At 47.0% G+C, this 14,437-nt stretch overlaps 1 protein-coding gene across 6 annotated transcripts in view; it reads right to left on the minus strand.

Moving 5' to 3' along the window:
* Positions 1-14,137, minus strand: part of LOC307202117 (Fc receptor-like protein 5) — a 109,318-nt gene extending 95,181 nt beyond the window's left edge. For 3 of the 6 annotated variants that reach the window (XM_079951781.1, XM_079951780.1, XM_079951779.1), the window contains exons 1-4: positions 13,572-13,955; positions 11,119-11,415; positions 9,941-10,237; positions 6,985-7,311 (exon numbers count right to left, since the gene is read on the minus strand). In XM_079951781.1, the coding sequence (XP_079807907.1) occupies positions 6,985-7,311; positions 9,941-10,237; positions 11,119-11,415; positions 13,572-13,938 (1,288 nt within the window). In that variant the 5' untranslated portion in view covers positions 13,939-13,955. Of the gene's footprint in view, positions 1-6,984; positions 7,312-9,940; positions 10,238-11,118; positions 11,416-13,571; positions 13,959-13,998 lie in introns of those variants that run through there. The other 3 variants (XM_079951783.1, XR_013832818.1, XM_079951782.1) reach the window with 3 other exon arrangements.
* Positions 14,138-14,437: the final 300 nt, after the last annotated feature.

Here is a 14,437-nt window from a genome sequence, read left to right on the forward strand (position 1 = left end):
AAGGAAAGTTCTTAACCCGAGGTACTATTTCTGGGTTAGCGGAGTCTGTAACCTGAAGTGTATGAAACCTGAAGCGTATGTAACCTGAAGTGTCTGTAACCCGAGGTACCACTGTACTGTGTATATTGGGTGTCACTGTCGAGCATAGCTGTCAACCGTCCCTTATTTGGCGGGAAACTCCTTTATCCCAGCGCCGTGTCCTGCTGCTGTCCCTTATTGATGATGTCCCTTAAATTTCCCAGGTTTCAAAGGAATCAGCTCCTCTCCCTCCCTCCCTGCTGGCCAGGGAGGAGGGAGGCTCCAACTGCGTTGCTTGGCTGCGTTGCTCACCCAATAAGGAGTTTGAGAACGACTGGGGGTGGTGGAGCTTGCATGCCTTGTGCCAATCAAATCGGCCGCGTTGCCTGGGGACTCGCCTTTGCTCAGCGCTTCCCAGCGGAGAGGGGACGGTGGTTTTCCTTGCTGCATCCCCTTTGCCGGGTTGCTGCGCTGTGGGAACCACCGCTTGAGGCTTCGTTTGGCTGCTGGCTGGGCTTTCTGCCTTTGGCTCGGAGGGGCTCAGAAGTTGAACATACCTGTGCTCTGAAAATCCCTTATTTTGGCTGCTGATCCCTTATTTTCGAGGCTGCTGGTCCCTTATTTTCAAATCTGTAAGTTGACAGCTATGCTGTCGAGGCATGCTGCCCAGCAGCAGCCTTTTCTCCATAGCTGATGGGCAAAACCCCAATTGTCCCTTTGAAATATGATGCAAGAGGCAGGGCTGACAGCAGTCTGATATTACTAGCAGGGAGCTGTGGTTTTGTTTTGTTCTTCTGAGAAGAGAGGAATCTGGGGACGTGGCCAGTGTGGTCTACCAAGTGAGGAAGTGCTGCTTTTTTTCTGCACACCCACACAGGTTCAAGACCTGCCGTTCTCTCCGGTTTAAACCAAACCTCACACATAGCGAGGGGAGAATCTGTCTGTGTTGGCGGACTTTGGGAGAAGTGATGTGCGTTGGGCATGCTTTATTTTTTTTTTCCTATTTTTTTATTGGAAATTTTATTTACAACGTAACATAACCACCCCCCCCACCCCAATACAGAAATCCACTCCCATTAAACGTGAACATAACATACAATAAGCATCAGTTACAGATAGGTAGCCGTGTTGGTCTGCCATAGTCAAAACAAAATAAAAAAATTCCTTCCAGTAGCACCTTAAAGACCAACTAGGTTAGTACTTGGTATGTACTTAGTACTTGGTATGAGCTTTCGTGTGCATGCACACTTCTTCAGATACACTGTGTATCTGAAGAAGTGTGCATGCACACGAAAGCTCATACCAAGTACTAACCTAGTTGGTCTTTAAGGTGCTACTGGATACAATAAGCATAACATACAACAATACAAATAAAAGACTACCTTTATCCTGGATCTGGCCTCCTTATTTACTTCTTATAAGCTGATTCCTTTATGAATAATTATTAAGATTTTTCTAATTATAACTTAAATATCCACAAACTCTCCTGCAGACATTAATCGAAACAAGTCCAGGTATGTATTTTAGAACACTATTTCATGAAATATTCTGTGCATTTTCCCCATGCTTTTTGAAACGCTTGTCTAGTGTGATCTGTAATTGCCTCTGTTAATCTAGCCAGTTCAATATACAGTGGTACCTTGGATTAAGTACTTAATTTGTTCTGGAGGTCCGTTCTTAACCTGAAACTGTTCTTAACCTGAAGCACCACTTTAGCTAATGGGGCCTCCTGCTGCTGCCGCGCTGCCGGAGCACGATTTCTGTTCTCATCCTGAAGCAAAGTTCTTAACCCGAGGTAATATTTCTGATTTAGTGGAGTCTGTAACCTGAAGCGTATGTAACCCGAGGTACCACTGTACTCTAACAGTTTGTCTTCCTGTTCCCTTTTTGTTGGCAGTTCCTTCCCCCCAGTTTCCCCCCCCCCCGGTGTGTGCTCTTCACATAGAGGGTGGTGGGTGAAATGGGCGCACAAATCAGGCGTGATGCCGCCTTCCGAAACCTCCTCCCTCTTCCCCCCAAGAACAGCCAGTTTTTGCAGGTTCTGCAGAGCAGCTTATTAGTTGCAAGGCATTCTGGGAACCTTTGATGTCTGGCAAGGGGCAGCAACACCTCTCGCTGACCATCACATCTCCGAGAGCCTCTTCCTTCCCTTTGCCCTTGGTGAGATGCGAAGGTTCTTAACCTGAAGCACCACTTTAGCTAATGGGGCCTCCTGCTGCCGCTGTGCCACCAGAGCACGATTTCTGTTCTCATCCTGATGCAAAGTTCTTAACCTGAAGCACTATTTCTGGGTTAGCGGGGCCTGTAACCTGAAGCGTCTGTAACCTGAAGTGTATGTAACCCGAGGTACCACAAATCGGAATCCGGTGCAATCAGACCAGGATGTCAGAATCTCTTTTTTTATATATATAAATATTTATTAGAATTTCCAATTTAATACAAAAAGCCAACAAAAAACAAAAAATGCACAAGAAATAACAGAAATACACAATTAAAAAAAAGCAAACAAATATAATTCCCATTACTTATTTCCATTTCCTTGTTTCTCAGACCTCCTCTCACCTCCCCCTTTTGTATTCCAATTCACATTCTTAACTCAGCAAATCCTTATTTAACAGGATGTCAGAATCTCCGCTCGGCCAAGCCGATAAGGCCTCATCTTCCTCCAAGCCGAGCCTCTGAAATTGCCTCCGACGTGTTTCATGACCTGAGCCTTTGATAAGGCCTCAAGCGCATTCTATCCAGCAAGGTACCCAGCACAGGGAAGAGATGAGAGGTTTGGCTACATTGTAAAGAGTTTTATTTCTAAACTACGCAGAACAGAAAAGACACCCTCTCTTTATGAAAGCAGAGAGCAACTGAACAAAGGAACAAAGGAAACCGGAAACCACTAACGTCACATCCCGTCTCCCTTTCCCCTGAGACTGGAATGTAAACAGAGTCCTGTGACTCCCAGCAGCTGCTCAGTGAGAAACAGAAACTAACACAGGATTGGTGCAATATGTTCGAACCCTCTTGTTCCGGTGAGCAACCTGGCCACTCAATTCTGCACCAGATGAAGTTTCCGAACCATCTGCAGAGATAGCCCTACATATAATGCATTGCAGTAATCTAACCTTGAGGATACCAGAGCATAGACAACAACTTTGACCATTCCCATCATCCCTTGAGCGAAGACCATGTTGGCTGGGGCTGATGGGAGCTGGATCCCAAGATCATCAAGGGAGCCACAAGTTCCCCATCCCTGATCTAGGAAGAGGAACAGCAGCTAACTGGGCAAATGCTTCCGCTTAGAGGCACCCTTGGGCAACAGGGCAAAGTATTTTAGACAGACAAACTCTTGAGGAAAGAGCTGTAGAAGCTGAGCCAAGCCATATGCTGGATTAGGCAGGGGAAGGCAGAACACTGCCCTCTTCCCTGACCCTTCCACCCAATCTCCCTGGTCGTAAATCCCCATCTGAATATTTTAATCTCCCCGATGGCTCATTCTTCTTCAGAATCTCTGTATTGTTCTGCTCTCTTCTTGCCCTGAAGGGGAATGTTGTTGTAGAGACCTTCCTCCTGGTCTTCGGCCAGTTTGGCTCCGCTCTCCATCCATTATTGCGATATTGGGGGCTGCGGCAGAGCAGGGGGCGGCAAGGCAGTAAAAGGCGTCTGAGTCCTGAAAAGGAGAAGGAAATTGAGGGAAATTGAGGCTAATTGAAGCTGTTGGGAGCAAATTGAGGGTTGGCATCCATTTTTGATAGCAGGAAGATGACCACCCTCCTCTTTTGCTTATCTCCAGTGCACAGCAATTCAGAGGTAGACTGCTTCTGCACAGTGAAGACCTACTTAGCTGTCATGACTAAAATGCTTTGGCGGAATATTCTTCACAAATGTACCTCTTTTCAAAAGGCATTTAAACCACATCCTGTAGCAGCCAATTCCATAGCTCAGTTTCTGTTTCCTTAAATAGAGATTGTGGGGGAGGGAGCCAGTTATTGTATTGTCAAAGGTTCATTTTTAAATGGTTCCACAATTTCTGTCCCAGTTTTTTTTACAAAGAGAATACACAGAGCAGCTCACAGCAAAGGTGAATGGTCAAGCAACTCAACGAATCTGCTCCCTTCGCCCCTTCTGCCCATTCGCTGTATCCCTGTCCCAGCCACCCCATCTCTTTCAGACATCTTCCCTTCTCTCTGACATGCCATCATTTCCCCCTCCTTATCTGCCATCCCCAAACTTGTCCTATCGGTCCTTCTTCCTGGATAGCTCAGTTGCCTAGAGCGTGGTGCTGATGATGCCAAGGTTGCAGGTTTGATCCCCGTAAGGGGCAGCTGCATTTCCCTGCATTGCAGGGGGGTTGGACTAGATGATCCCCTGGGTCCCTTCCAATTCTACAATTCTATGATTCTTCTTGTGGGGTCTCTGGCTCCTTTTTCTGCCTGGGACACCCCCCGATGCCTGTTCCTCCAGTCGCCTTTCATCCTTTTATCTCCCAGCCAACAAGACATTGTCCCTCTCTTGACTGATAAGTCTCTCCTGCATTTCCAGGTTACCAGGATCTGGGTTCAAGTTTTCCTCCCCTCTGGAAACTCCTTGCATGGTTTGTGGTTGCTCTGCACCTCCAACTATGTTCAAAACTTTTAAGAACTCAACTGCTGCCTGAGGTGGCTCTTTTGCTCCTCCCTTCCTCCTTGTGTGCCACGACCATTGTTATTTTGGTCGGCCAGTCTAGGAACACTTTTTGGAAGAAATGCTTTAAATAAATAAAAAAATCATGAAGACACACATCACATCACATCAGTGTTATACCAGCATTACTTGCCATTACCTCTGGGGCTTCCTAGTGAAGCTGCACATTTCAACGTACTCGGAATTCACTTCTTCCTTGTTTTCCTGCTCGGATTTCAACGCTTCCAAAGTGGAAATGAAGAGAGAAAAGAGAAGAAAGATGGTGAGACAGGGCTGGTCCTGAGAAGAAACCTCTTGAGGCTGGGAGTTCCACAGGACAGACACAGGCAAGGCTCCCTCCCACATCCTAACCACATCCAACACGAAGGAAGACAAAATAAATGCTTGGTTTTGTTGCTTTTAACCAACACTGCTCTCACGGCCACCACTCTCGCGACACAGAGAGGAGCATCATCCCCTAAAGATCTTAAGCAGGCTTCTACATACATAGGTAGTAGTAGTAGTAGTAGTAGTAGTAGTAGTAGTAATAATAATAATAATAATAATTTATTTATACCCTGCCCACCTTTTGGGTTACCCAGCCACTCTGGGCAGCTCCCAACAGAATATTAAAAACATGATCAAACATCAAACATCAAAAACTTCCCTAAACAGGACTGCCTTCAGATGCCTTCTAAAATTCAGATAGTAGTTTATTTCCTTGACATCTGATGGGAGGATGTTCCACAGGGAGAGTGCCACCACCGAGAAGGCCCTCTGCCTGGTTCCCTGTAACCTCACTTCTCACAGGGAGGGAACTGCCAGAAGGCCCTCAGAGCTGGACCTCAGTGAGCGATGGGGGTGGAGATGCTCCTTCAGGTATACTGGGCCTATGATATGAGGGGCCCACAGTCTCCAGCATCACCTACCTCTCTTCCTTCTCATGCAGCAAAAAGCAAGAGGGACCATCAGGATCGCCAGTAGAATCACCCAGCGTGCATATAGCAGGGGTGAGGAAGAGCAATTTGGTGCCCAAACTGCAAAAAGGAAAGAAGGGGATTTGGCTGTTGGTATGAATAAGGGGTCCTGGCAAATAGAAGGGGAAGAAATGGAGGCAGTGAGAGATTTTACTTTCTTGGGCTCCATGATCACTGCAGATGGTGACAGCAGCCACGAAATTAAAAGACGCCTGCTTCTTGGGAGAAGGGCAATGACAGGCCTAGACAGCATCTTGAGAAGTAGAGACATCACCTTGCCAACAAAGGTCCGTATAGTTAAAGCTATGGTTTTCCCAGTAGTGATGTATGGAAGTGAGAGCTGGACCATAAAGAAGGCTGATCGCCGAAGAATGGATGCTTTTGAATTCTGGTGCTGGAGGAGACTCTTGAGAGTCCCATAGACTGCAAGAAGATCAAACCTTTCCATTCTGAAGGAAATCAGCCCTGAGTGCTCACTGGAAGGACAGATCCTGAAGCTGAGGCTCCAATGCCACCTCATGAGAAGAGAAGATTCCCTGGAAAAGACCCTGATGTTGGGAAAGATGGAGGGCACAAGGAGAAGGGGACGACGGAGGACGAGATGGTGGGACAGTGTTCTACAAGCTAGCAGCATGAGTTTGACCAAACTACGGGAGGCAGTGGAAGACAGGAGTGCCTTGTGTGCTCTGGTCCAGGGGGTCACAAAGAGTCGGACACCACTAAACGAAACAACAACAACAACAACAACAACAACAACAACAACAACAACAACATGAATAAAGGGAGGAGAGACTCCATTGCAGCCGTTGTTGTTGAAGATACAGTAACAGTAATTCAGTGAAGTTAAAAACATATCAGTATATTGGTATACCGATATACCAAAGGAACAGAAAAGACATTATATGTATGTGACAACAGCCACATGGATGCTGCTAGCCTAGAGGTGGAAAGAAAATTATGTCCCTACCAGAGAAGAAAGGCAAATAAAACTGTTGGACTATGCCGAAATGGCAAAACTGACTGGAAGACTCAGGAACCAAGGAGAACTAAACTTCAATAAAGAAAGGGGGAAATTTATAATTTATCTAGGTGATCACTGTAAACAAGTGAAAACCCTAGCAGGATTGTAATAACACATGCAATGTATCTAATATTATGGACAAGATGGGAAGATATAAAATATGGATTGTGGAAAAATATACAGTTAAGAGGGTATACAATAGGACCCATGGAGGGGAAGGTGGAAAGTCCAGAAATTTGGAGAAATCTCTAACTATGGGTATATAATTTGGATTGTTATGAATTAATATTTGTAAAATATTAGGGCATGGCTCACCTGTGACATTCACCGTTTGGCTCCAGGGAGACATGATCCATCGGCTGCTCAGTTTCTGCTCATACCTGCAAGCAAATCCCCCAGTGTGGTTGCTGGCTGTGACTTGGACCAGGATGTCTGCAGAGGCCTTCGAGAAGGCATTCCTGGGTTCTCCGGAGTCCGCCAGAGACTCTTCACTGCTGGAGGAAATCTTGACCCCTTCCTTGTAGAAATGGAACCTTTGCTCTGCGTCGCTGCCAATGGCCGAGCAAGTGAGGCGCAGGAATCCCCCTTCCTTCAACACTCCAGACAGAGGATCCACTGTCAGCACTGGGGCAGGAGGAGGATCTGGAGGAGCCAGCCACAAAGGAGAGGGGGTTAGGAGGCACCACAAGATGAGGAAAAGCTGTTGCTCAATGTCAGAGCATCTATCTGCTTGTCCTAAATTGAAACCCTGGCAGGGAGATGCAATCCCTGGCAGGAGGAAGAAGAAGAAGAAGAAGAGTTCGGATGTGATATCCCGCTTTATCTCTACCCTAAGGAGTCTCAAAGCGGCTAACATTCTCCTTTCCCTTCCTCCCCCACAACAAACACTCTGTGAGGTGAGTGGGGCTGAGAGACTTCAGAGAAGTGTGACTGGCCCAAGGTCACCCAGCAGCTGCATGTGGAGGAGTGGAGACGCGAAACCCGGTTCACCAGATTACGAGTCACCACTCTTAACCACTACACCACACTGGCTACAGGAGCTACTGGAGCTGTCCGTAAAAGAAAATGAATACAATGGCTAAGTGATTTGGAGTCTGTGGTTCACTGAGGTTTTAGGTTCACTGCCATGTATCTAATATTATGGACAAGATGGGAAGATACAAAATACGGATAGTGGAAAAATATGCAGTTAAGAGGGTGTACAATAGGATCCATGGAGGGGAAGATGGAAAGTCCAGAGATTTGGAGAAATCTCTAATTATGGGTATGTAATTTGGATTGTTATGAATTAATATTTGTAAAATAGTAGGGCATGGCTCACCTGTGACATTCACCGTTTGGCTCCAGGGAGACATGATCCATCGGCTGCTCAGTTTCTGCTCATACCTGCAAGCAAATCCCCAAGTGTGGTTGCTGGCTGTGACTTGGACCAGGATGTGTGCAGAGGCGTTCGAGAAGGTATTCCTGGGTTCTCTGGAGTCCGCCAGAGACTTTTCACGGCTGGAGGAAATCTTGACCCCATCCTTGTAGAAATGGAACCTTTGCTCTGCGTCGCTGCCAATGGCCGAGCAAGTGAGGCGCAGGAATCCCCCTTCCTTCACCACTCCAGACAGAGGATCCACTGTCAGCACCGGGGCAGGAGGAAGAGCTACAGGAGCTGTCCATAAAGGAAAATGAGTACAATGGCCAAGTGATTAGGAGTCTGTGGCTCACGGAGTTTTAAGGGGCAAGCCATAACTAAATCGGGTTCATCCAGGCAAGGTTGCCAACAGAGAGTTGTGGGTTCATGAATTCCCCACTTGGACTTCAGGAGGGGAGAGGAGAGGAGAAGATCAGAAACATGTGTTGCACAACATTCAGGGGAAATGTGCACTGTCCGGGAAGGTAAATGTTAGCTGGCTAAACCCTTGAGCCCCATTTGAGGATCTGTACTACTCATGTCATGTGTAAGCCATCACATCCCCTAAATTGCCCTAGGAGTTTCCACTGGTACAATAGAGGGGTCTCCCCACTTCAGACCTTCTCCATCTGTCAGTGGTATGAGGGTGGTGATCCCTTCGGCATCACATGTACTAAAATTGGAATGATACAGGGAAAATTAGCATGGCCCCAACTCAAGGATAACATGCAAATTCGTGAAGCGTTCCATATTTTTTCTGGGCTATATATTTTTTAATAAGGACTGGGGGGAAATTGTAATATATTTGACAGAACCCTGTAAACGGTTAAAAACGTTATCAAGAGTGAAATAACAATTGCAATGTGAAAAGAAATATAGGAGAAAATAGCGTTTTATGGAGGATAATATGATTTGCAGTGAAAAGGGTTATTTGTGGACTCCACAAAAGGGAGGGTGGCAGTCTGAGAATTCTGTATTTTTTTATTTGATTTTTTTTCTGTGAATGTCAAACCAAATTGTAAAACCAACAAAAATAGTTATAAAAGAAGTAACTGGTATGAGGGTGATGTGTCAGAGCTTTACAGCATGCCCCCAGGCCCCTTGCATGGTTTCTTACTCATGAGTAGTATTAATGCTTGAATAAGGGTTACAGCGCTATCGTCCAAGAAACAAAGGCAGGCCCACATTGCAGTCTGAGCAGATATCAACAAGGTTCCCACTTCCGAGGTAACCCTGGCATCTGAGAACATCACCTGCTGCCTTATAACCACGTCAGACCAGTGGTCCTGCTAGCACTGTATACACTGACTGGCAGCATCTCTCTCCAGGTCCTCAGGCAGGAGAGTTTCCCAGACCCACCAGGAGACAACGGGGATTGAACCTGGGACATTCTAGGGCAGCCTTCCCCTTTGTCTTCCAAGAGAACTACATGTTTTTTAAAGGCCTCACCCATCACTGAAATCCTGATCCTTCTGCACCTTAAACCTGATCCTGTACTCCACCAGGAGCCAGTGCAGCTGGTATAGCACCGGGTGAATGTGATCTCGCAGCGAAGACCCCGTATGGAGTCTCGCCACGGCATTCTGCACCCGCTGGAGTTTCTGGGTCAGTCTCCAGGGCAGCCCCACGTAGAGCGAGTTACAATAATCCAGTCTGGAGGTGACAGTCACGTGGATCACAGTGGCTAGGTCAGGGCGAGAGAGGTAAGGAGCCAACTGCTTAGCTTGGTGGAGATGAAAAAATGCCGCCTTTGTTATAGCCGTAATCTGCGCCTCCATGGAGAGGGAGGTATCGAAGATTACACCCAAACTCTTAATGGGCAGCCTTCGCCTTCATCTTCCAAGAGAATTACGCATTTTGTTAAGGCCTCACCCATCACTGAAATCCTGATCCTTCTGCTTTCTGGGGATGAGATGTTCCAGCTCGATTCCGCAGCTCGGTACATGCAAAAATGATCCCCGCTGTCTTGAGGAGACAAGCGCCTCCTGTACGTAAAGGAGGCCAGAGGAGAAGGGGGCCTGTAGACATGCAACAGCCATCCGTCCTTCCCAAAGAGAACCCTCGACATGAGAAGGTTTTCAGGAGCAGAGCATGTGAGGTTCACAATCTCCCCACTGCTGTAGATGTCAAGCTTCGGGGACACAGAGAAGAACGGAGGACGAAGGCGGACTGAGAATCAAATAAACAGATAAGGAATAAGAAGCGAGCGTTGTTTGCCAATGCCCCATTTCCCTTCAAAATGCAAAACGTAGGACCGCCCAAGTTTGGCAGGGCAGGAGACCAGGGTGGCCTGCCACAAAATGTTGCAGTGTATGCCTAGCAGTTAATAGTTGTGTTCTTCCTGCAGCAGGAGCTTCCTTGTCCTGTTCAGGATTTGTAGGGAAGGGGGGAGTTTCAGGGTGGGGGAAAGGAAAAAACATCCCCCCGACCTTCTCCTTCTCCTATAGTGGTAGAAGACAAGGGGCAGCCAGCCTAGTGGTGTGTTCAGGGGCCCCTCTGAAGCAGCTCAAGGTTCATTTCAAGGGGTGATTTCAAAATAAATTCACCTCCCCTGCAGGAGAAGCTTTGGAACAGTATTCAGGAGATAGGGATTGATTTATTTTTCTTCCGAAACTGCAGCTCACCGGTGTTGCTGCTGCTACGATGCTTATAGGAAGTCTCTCCAAGGACCGTAATGTGGGTCTGAAATTGTCCTCTTACTCCAGCCCAAAGCATCCCCATAGTTCATGCCAGTGCCTCTTTCTCCCAGGGAGTACTCTTGTACAGTTTGCCACAGTTAACAGATATTATTATTATTATTATTATTATTATTATTATTATTAATTTATTTATTTATTATCTGGTTTCCCCAGCCACTCTGGGCGGCTCACAATATAATATTATAAACATGATAAGACATCAAATAAGCAGGGTGCCTTCAGGTGTCTTCTAAAAGTCAGGTAGCTGTTTATTTCCTAGACATCTGATGGGAGGCCATTCCACAGGGTGGGTGCCACTACCAAGAAGGCCCTTTGCCTTTTGATGATATGAACTAGCCAAACTTAACTCACCTGTAATGGAAACCTCAATGCGGTTACTCCGTTCAGACAGTTGTCCTGCACTGCTTTCTTCTGTGTATTCACAGACAAATGATTTCTTTATTTCCTGAAATCCTGCAGTGATTTCCAGGGTATTATCGAACTGTTCTTGGGGTCTAGTGTAATTACCATCAGCTTTAATTTCATAAAAGAAGAACTTGGCTGCCGGCTGCCCTTCCGGAGGGGAGCATTTCAACTTGAACCGTTGTCCCTGGAGAAAGGTCTGTCTTGGAGGGATAATGGACAGCTCTGGAGCTGGTGGAGGCAGAACTGCATTGGGGAAAGGGAAGAAGTGCAAGGGGAAAATGCCATTCAGAGAATTCCCCATATATGAGATTAGGGCTACAATCTGAGACTGTGCGACTTCCAGACCAATTCCCCCAGCACCTCTCCTTAACATTCAGCTATATTCAAAACATGAAGCAATGTTATAGCAATTGTGCTCTCTTGCCTTCCTTAAGGAACCAGGAGGATGTGGACTTTGTGACTATATTCAGGGACCTTGCTTTGTGTTCCTTGCACCTGGCAAAAACAACAGAATGGTTTGGGCAGAATCACCCTGATGGTTTAGACTTTGCGTGTATCATTCATTCACAAAGAGAATGTTCTTCACCAGCGATCGACAGCACCACCTCGGTGAAGACCAGAATATTTCTCAAACGCTGTTTCCCTCCACGTAAGCAAAGGCTTTCACGATTCTTCAACCCTGGGTCACCAGATGTTGTTGAACTACAGCTTCTGCTAAGTTGGCAGGGGATGATGGGAGTTGTAGAGCAGCAACAATATCTGCGCCCCCCAAGACTGAAGAATTGCTTAAAATAAACCTGCCCCTTTGCTACATCACATTAAAGCTCATCTTCACGACAAACTTGAATCTTCAGTATTGTACTCTGTTGGCTTCCCCTAGGAACTATGATGGTGGCAGTTTTGTGACTATGCTGAGAGATCTTGGCCAGAGCTCCTTTGATCTCTCTCACAGTTACAACTACCAAAATGGCTTGGGCAGAGTAGGAGCCATGATCCCCAAGATGGCTTAGCTTTCGTGCATGCAATTCTGTCACAAAGAGTACGTTTCTCACCAGTGATGGACAGCACAACCTCGTTACTCAGTGAAGACAGGAAGAGTCTCTTTCCCCCCAGGTAAGCACAGACAAATGCTTTGCTTGTTTCCAGGTATTCTGTGGAAACCTCCAAGATATTTTCCGCCTGTTCTTCATAAATGACCTGTACACCATCTCTCTTTTCATAGAAATAGAACCACGTTGCCATCTGTCCTTTTGGGGGGGAGCATATCAATGAAGCCTGTTCTAAACAAGCAAAAGTGTTCTGTGGAGGTAAGAGAGACAGCCAAGGGCCTGGTGGACATGCAGCCACAATATCTGAGAAAAAGAGGGAGATACCTGGGAATTTCCCTCTGAATTATCCCAACTTCGATTACTGCTTGGGATTGACTGTCCCAACGCATCCCATTCCATCCTTTACTCCAATGCCTCATAAACTCGAAATCAGATTTTGAAAATCTCTCTCTCCTCCCTTCTCCCTTTCACCATCAATATGATGTCACAGCATTAAAAACTTCCCTAAACAGGGCTGCCTCCAGATGTCTTCTAAAAGTCAGATAGTTGCTTATTTCCTTGATATCTGATAGGAGGGCGTTCCACAGGGCGGGAGCCACTACCGAGAAGGCCCTCTGCCTGGTTCCCTGTAACCTCACTTCTCGCAGTGAGGGAACTGCCAGAAGGCCCTCGGAGCTGGACCTCAGTGTCCGGGCTGAATGATGTGAGTGGAGACGCTCCTTCACGTATACTGGACGTATACCGTTTAGAGCTTTCAAGGTCAGCATCAACACTTTGAATTGTGCTCGGAAACGTACTGGGAGCCAATGTAGGTCTTTCAGGATCAGTGTTACATGATATCAGTGGGCACTCCCAATGACCAGTCTGGCTGCCACATTCTGGATTAGTAGTAGTTTCCAGGTCACCTTCAAAGGTAGCCCCACGTAGAGTGCATTGCAGTAGTCTAAGCGGGAGATAACCAGAGCATGGACCACTCTGGCCAGACAGTCTGTGGCAGGGAGGGTCTCATCCTGCATACCAGGTGGAGCTGGTAGACAGCTGCCCTGTCCATGGAGGCTCAGGTCAATTCTGTGTCCAGAGAATTGATCTGCGCCTCCATGAACAGTTGTGAGTCCAAAATGACTCCCAGGCTGTGCTCCTGGTCCTTCAGGGGCACAGTTGCCCCATTCAGGACCAGGGAGTCCCCCACACCCGCCCACCTCCTGTCCCCCCAAAACAGTACTTCTGTCTTGTCAGGATTCGGCCTCAATCTGTTAGCCGCCATCCACCCAATCATGTGACACTCCTACATCCCATAGAGCTTCTGGCTTCTATCACAAAAGTTGAAAGAAGAACAGAAATCCGCTTTACCTGCATGGACTGATCTCCCGAGGAGGATCTGGAGACAGACTGGAAGTGAAGAGAGATGCAGTGTGAATGTGAGATAGACGGCAAATTTCCAATCTGAGTTGAGCAGAGAGGTCACCAACCTGTCACCAAAGCAGCAGACTTCATGCTCAGTCAGTATCCCTGGAAGAACAACCACGGCTGGAGCCGCAAATCCACCTTCTCTCTGGTTTCTGTCCCAAGAGAGACAATGAACCGGCCTTGCCAAAGTCTGTCTTCTCAAAGCAAAGACTAAAGACAGGAAACACAACATCACACCCTTGACTCCAGCCCATTGTGTAGACACACACCTTGAGCTGCGTGCAGAACTCGGCCTATAGGCTTTAGCCATAACCACAAGCTTTAGCCATCTAGAAACTGCTAACCACATCTGATCTTGCTGTGCCATCACCTGCTTTTCTCTGCGGTCAAACTTCTTGAAGCAACCCAAATGGAACAATGTGCAGCAGGATGGGCGAAGGGAAGAGCAGAACTCAACTTTACCTGCATAGACGGATCACCAAAGGAAGATCGGGAGATTGGAAGGAAACCTCCTGCTCTCTGAAGCTGGTATTAGCTGCTTCCAGCCTGCCAAACTCCTTCTGTCCCCTCCTCTTTCCCAAGTACAGTTTAAAGAAATTACGTTAGAATTTAACTTGGAAATGTGAAAACACATGCATTGAGAAGCGGATTTCAGTGCAACATGCTGAGAACCTCAGCTGAAACTTAAATGTATTTACAGTGGTACCTCAGCTTAAGGTCCGTTCTTAACCTGAAACTGTTCTTAACCTGAAGCACCACTTTAGCTAATGGGGCCTCCCACTGCTACCATGCCGCCAGAGCACGATTTC

The sequence above is a fragment of the Podarcis cretensis genome, assembly GCF_951804945.1.
Source record: "Podarcis cretensis genome assembly, chromosome: 13".
Taxonomy (NCBI): Eukaryota; Metazoa; Chordata; class Lepidosauria; order Squamata; family Lacertidae; genus Podarcis; species Podarcis cretensis.